The 5,951-nt window shown below is 63.2% G+C and overlaps 1 protein-coding gene across 1 annotated transcript; it reads left to right on the top strand.

Annotated features, from left to right (window-relative positions):
* Positions 1-280: 280 nt before the first annotated feature.
* On the top strand, positions 281-5,951 carry DAO (D-amino acid oxidase). Its single transcript, XM_026060278.1, has 10 exons — positions 281-474; positions 652-766; positions 1,035-1,111; positions 1,248-1,313; positions 1,709-1,763; positions 2,429-2,533; positions 2,936-3,018; positions 4,107-4,224; positions 5,076-5,168; positions 5,820-5,951. Exons 1-10 carry the CDS (start codon positions 281-283, stop codon positions 5,949-5,951), a joined length of 1,038 nt encoding a protein of 345 aa, XP_025916063.1.

Genomic DNA, 5,951 nt, shown 5'->3' with positions numbered 1-5,951 from the left:
AAAGAGGCTTTTCCAGCGCCGACTCCTGTTGCCTGTAAGTCGTAAAGCTGCAGCAGATGGGCAGCAGCCTGGCTGGGTCCTGCTCCGTTGGCACTTCATGGTCCTGATGGCTCGTCCTCGGCCTGAGCAGGTCGCAGTCCCACGCAGGGCTGCGTTTATGGACTGCACCTTATCCGAATCCAACTACGGTCCAGGGTTTACCAGAACTGAGAGCATCTTGGGTCTTCCAGGAGCGGGTCCCGCCGGTGCTGCCGGGCCTCCCGGGCGCCGTGGCCGAGCCATGCGTGTCGCCGTCATCGGGGCCGGCGTGATGGGGCTCTCCACCGCCCTGTGCATCCACGAGCAGTACCACGCGCTGGTGCCGGYGCTGGAGCTCGCCGTCTACGCAGACCGCTACACGCCACACACCACCAGCGACGGGGCCGCGGGGCTCTGGCAGCCCTACCTGCACGACGGCGGCGACCTGCAGGAGACGTGAGTGCACGGGCTGACGGAGCCTCGGCAGCAAGTGGGGCGGCACAAAGCGGCCGTGCCCGGGCGGGCTGGTTCTTGCTCCACCGCCAGCCCGGGCGAGCGTGGGACCGGTCCCAGCAGCACGGCTCCGCGGCCGGGGGAGCCGACGCAGCCGCGGCTCTCGGGTTTTCGTTTTAGGCTCTGGAACAAAGAGACCTTCGACTACCTCCTCGGGCACGTTGGCTCGCCGGAAGCAAAGGAAATGGGACTTTTCCTCATTTCTGGCTACAACCTGTTTAAACAGCCCGTTCCGGTAAGGAGCAAATTGCAGAGGGGGGCGAGAAGGGCTCCAGGTCCGAGGCTGCTGCAGGGGTGGGCACGTTTGTATCTCATGCTAAACAAGGCTTTAAACTCTTCCAAATAGTTCCAGCAGTTCGTCTGGTGAGCAGTTTGCCTGGAACTTRATGTTTTCTGGTTTCCTCAGTGAAATATTTGTACAAAGCGAGGGCTAAGCCCTCCGAGGGTGGAAGCTGCCTGCAGGTCTGTGATTTGCCGCAGCCGGACTTTTCCTCCTTTTGCAGGACCCATCCTGGAAAAACGTTGTCCTGGGGTTCAGGAACTTGACCCCAAAAGAGCTTGAGCTCTTCCCTGGCTACAGGTATTTTCAGTCCCATTTCCCAGAGCCAGCGACGGGCTGCGGAGGAGGGAGCTGGGGCGCTGCAGGGCGGGCGGCAGCTGCTCTTGCSAAGATGCTGCAAACCCGAACTGTTTTCTCCCCCCGCGTTTGGTTTCAGCTACGGCTGGTTCAACACGGCGCTGATGCTGGAGGGCAGGAGCTATTTGCCGTGGCTCACCAACAGGTGAGCACCTCGCGCCGCCTCTGCTCGGCGCCCGCGGGTGCTGCGAGCTGAGGCCGAGCAGTAAGAACCACCTTTTTCTGCCCAATTTATCCACCCGCCGGAATACGGGGGGCGGGGTGAATTTTCATCCTCCACGTCGAGGCTCCCCCCCGAGCCTTCTCTACTGCAAAGCTGGTGGGTGATTTGGGGCCGCGCTGAGGATGCAGGGAAGAGGAACCGGGGCCGGAGCTGCGGTGGCTCGCRGCCGGGGCTGAGCTCCGGGGTTGGCGCGGTCTCAGGGGACGTGGGCTACAGTGAGCAAAAAGCCGTCCCTGCTCYGGGCAGCAACTGCAGGGGCTAATTCGAGCGGTGCATTTGCTTTTATTTGCCGGCGACAAATGAACTTGTCCTTCAAGGTTGACGCAGAGAGGAGTGAAGTTTTTCCATAAGAAGATTGGCTCTTTCCAGGAGGTGAGTTGGGCCCGTGGCCGCGTGGGCTCCGCCGCGGCGGGGGACCAGCCTCCGCGGGCGCCGGGGAGGTGGGGACGGACGGGCAGCACGAGCCGAGGGCAGGAGGACGGCAGCACGGGTGAGCCGAGGCTGGAAAACACGTCCTACAGGGAGAGGCAGAGTCGAGGGGGCTGCTTGAGGACGAGAAGGCTGAGGGGGGATGCRATAGCGGTTTTCAAGGATGGAAAGCAAAGAGGAAAAGGGACAATCTCTTTCCCAGAGCGGGTAAGGTCACGAGGAATGGGCGAGGGAGATCTAGTTTGGGTGTCGCGAATGATCCTCTAACGCTGGGGAGAGCGAAAAGCTCCCGATAGCGGAGCCACGTGAGACCGGGCTAAACGGACGTCCGTCGGGATGGATGCGGGCAGCAATGCGAGGACGACGGACAGGGGGGGCCTGTTGGGGCCCCTCATTTCAGGTTGCCGCTGCAGGGAGCATTTTGGGGAGATCCTCCAGCTCTTGGCGGTCTCGGCCAGCGGTGCCCGCGGCTTCGGCGGCRGCTGCGCGGGGGAGCCGGGCCCTCGCGTTTCGGGCATCGCCGGGCTGCCGGAGCGAACGCGCGGCCGCGCTGCGACGCGGGCYGGTCCCCTGGCAGCGCTCACGGCTCCGCGTCCGCCTCCCCGCAGGTGTTCGCCCAGGGCGCCGACGTGGTGATCAACTGCACCGGGGTGCGTGCGGGGGAGCTGCAGCCCGACCCGGCGCTGCAGCCCGGCCGCGGGCAGGTCATCAAGGTGAGACGGGCGCAGGACTCRCGTCGCCCCGCTTTCTCCCGGGGAGCCGTGCGGAGGCTCGTCTCATGGCGTGCGTCTACACGCACCCGCTGGGGCATGGCCCAGGCTCGCAGCCGGCACCGCGTTGCGTTTCGGCCCCGATTCCCAGCAGAAATCAGTAAAAACCTCGTACTCATGGGCCCAGAGCAGAAAACCAGCGTCGCTTCCCAGCTCTGCTCGGGAACCGCCGTGACACCCCGTCTTCAGCTAGTTTCTTCCTTGGGAGGAGGCCACAGGCTTAATGATATTAATAAAAAGGCATAAAATGCTCGGGAGGAGAGGATGATGGTTCAGGGGACGGCTCCCGCGGCGTTGTCCCTCTGTCCCCGGCACCCGCGTGACTCTGCCTCCCTCATCCGCCAGGTCCGGGCTCCGTGGGTGAAGCACTTTGTCATAACTCACGATACCGAGCTGGGAATCTACAACTCGCCGTACATCATACCGGGGTAGGTAGCGGTTCGTGCCGGAGGCGGGGGCCGCTCTGGCATCGGTGATGTCCTGCTCGTGTTAACTGCAACGCTCTGCCTCAAGCGTGGCTCCCCGCCGACATCCATAACACGTCCTTGCTGCAGCAGCCCTCTAAACGATGACTTTAGGTATTAAACCTGGGTTTGTACCTGGCCTGAGGTTTCCTCCTTTTGCTGCAAAAGGACGCGGCTGTGCCAAGCGAGGTCAGTGGAGGAGAAGGCGCCTCTGTGCGGCGCTCCCGCTAAAGCCGGCGGCGAGAATCCCCTGGGTTTCAGCAGCGGGAGGCTCTGGCTCCAGCTCCGGCTTGGCGGAGCCAAGCTCCCAGCGCCTTCCCTGCCTTTCCGCCCGCTTCCCCGCAAGCTCTCCTGGGGGAGCTGGGACCCGTTCGCGGCGGCAGCAGCATACGCGGGTACCCGGGGAGCTAATGATAAACGCACATTGCTGCCTCCCAGCCCCTGTTTCCTCCCGAGAGCAGCGATCTGCTCCGCTTTGGCAACAAGGAGGTTTTTCTAAGCCGTAGCTCAAATGCTGCGTTTCTGGCACTTCCTACGGTGCTGATGTTTCAGGATTAGGCAATAAGCCACTATGTAAATAGCAACTTGGGATCCTCACAGCGCCCGAGGAAAGTATTCCAAGTGATTGCTTATCACAGCCCCGGCTGCACAGAAATCCGCCTCCGTGCGTTTCCTTAGCTTGCGCTGGGCGCTAGCGGTCGTGCCCGGAGCGCGGCTCCCGCGCAGGCTCTGAACGTGGCCGTGCACCCAGCGGAGCCCGGCCAGCTCGGGGTCTACCGGGGTTTTTACGCTCCCCAGGGCTGACGCAAGCCCCCGGCTCTGGGGATGCTCTGTGGGAGCGTCCAGCCGGCACAGCCCCTTCCCGGCCGTGCCGAGGGCGGATCTCCGTGGGGTGCTCCCCCACGTGCCCGCGCCGGTGGCACCCCGCCGCCCAGGGCACCCGCCGAGCATCGAGCCCGTAAACCCCACGTTGCGAGGCTCTGCCACCGCGTGTCCCCGGCGAGACCTCCCCCCCCTGTCAGCCGAGTCCCTTCCGCTGTGCTCCGGTGCAGGAGCGAGATGACCGTCCTGGGAGGCGTGAACCAGCTGGGGAACTGGAACGAGGAGAACAGCGCCCAGGACCACAGAGCCATCTGGGAGACCTGCTGCCGGCTGCTGCCCGCTCTCCAGGTGGGTCCCTGCGCGCCATCCGGCACCGCTCCGCATCGGAGCAGCCTGAAGGGAGCAGCCGCAGGAGCCAGTGCCAGGGACAAACCAGCAAATCTCAGTCTTTACATCAGTAACGCAAAGTGCCCTCGGCAAACTGGGAGAACAAGGAGGATTTCTTCAAACCAATTGCTGCTTGTGCTTAGAAACACGCTAGTAACCGTCAGGTGAAGCGTGCGCATACAGCCCCAAAGTGATGTTTACGCGCAACACCAAGTGGCACGTCTCACTTTGCGAGAGGTCAAATGCGGGACGGCGGCACAGCTCGGTAGTTGTCTTACGCCTGGTGATGCTCGTCATGAAGGTCTCAGGCTCTGGACAGACCTGGCTGGTCAATACGTGAGGTCTGTGTCCAGCATCACTCCTGCGACAAGGTCACTAGGCAGAAATAATTGCTGAAGGAGCTGGGTTTTTTTTAAAAAAAGAGCTTTTCAGGGCTCCAAAGCTTCCTTGGGTCCTTGTGACTCATGCCGTGGTGCGATGCCCCGTGCGTTTTGGCTCTGCGGCGTTACGGAAGGGCCGAGGTGCGTTTAGGTTGATTTGTATTGGCTCGTGCTGCTGCCGTTGCRCCCGGCGCTGGTGGGAAGCCGGCACTGGGCCCGGCGGGCGGTCTGCGCTCCGGCCGCTCTGCAGCCTGGCGGGCAGAAATCAGCCGGTGCCGTCGCCCCGCGCTGCCCCCAGCGCCGGCTCCGGGGCAGGAGAGCGTCCGTCTCGGCTCGGTCCTCGGCGATCGCTGGCTGCCGGCACTGGGCCGATGCCCGGCTGCTGCAGCGTGGAGCGATGCCGCGCGGGTGCTGATGTGCTTTGGGTTTCAGAAAGCAACGATCGTGCAGGAGTGGAGCGGCCTGAGACCAGTGCGGCCCAGCGTTCGCCTGGAGAGGGAGGCCGTCGGGCACGGGCAGTCGCAGGTACTGCACGCCAAGCGGGGGAAAGGGCCGCCGTCAGGCGCTGGCACCGGGCTCCTGGAGCAGAGGCTGGGTCTTCCCGAGGTTTCCTGCAGCTGAGCGCTCGGGCAAATCGAGCCGCCTTTGCAGGGGTCAAGCTCGGACACCCGGCTGCATGCAAAACCCCCCCCGGGCAACGGCCCTTGAATTGCCTTGCACTGCTGCTGTACCTTTCAAGATAAAGCAGACCGAGGGTGGCAGAGGTTTAGCACAGAGCCCTTTTACGCAGGACCACACCGCCCCTCAGCGCGTTCATTTGGATGCTCGTCAGCAGACCTGTAGAGGAAATCCATGGTTTGATTGCGTGCGTGTGTCTCTGTGCAGCTCTGAAGGAGAGATTACGGCTCCGGTGGGGACAGCAGCTGCACAGTGTAATTAAATGTAATGAAAACATATTCAATTTTTAGCTAGAGAGTCTTGGAAAGAAAGCAGCGTATTTAGGCAAAGCCCAGAGCGTGGCGCAAAGCAACGCTGTGTTTGAATTCATTCCTGGCTCGCGCTGGTCCCTTCTCGGCTCCTCGTGTCTCCGCTGCCTCGGCCGGCGCGAGGTGCTGCTGAGCCCCGCGGGGCCCCAGCGCTGCTCTCCCCGTGCCGATCCCTTCTCCGCTCCCGCAGGTGATACACAACTACGGCCACGGCGGCTTCGGCATCACCAGCCACTGGGGCTGCGCCATGGCCGCGGCCAGGCTCTTCGGCAGCATCCTGCAGGAGAAGCAGCAGCTCGGTCCGCTGCGGTCCCGCATCTGA

This window comes from Apteryx rowi, unplaced genomic scaffold (assembly GCF_003343035.1).
Source record: "Apteryx rowi isolate R43461 unplaced genomic scaffold, aptRow1 scaffold_168, whole genome shotgun sequence".
NCBI lineage: Eukaryota > Metazoa > Chordata > Aves > Apterygiformes > Apterygidae > Apteryx > Apteryx rowi.
The sequence above is the reverse complement of the archived record's forward strand: the minus strand, read 5'-3'. Positions and strand labels throughout refer to the sequence as shown.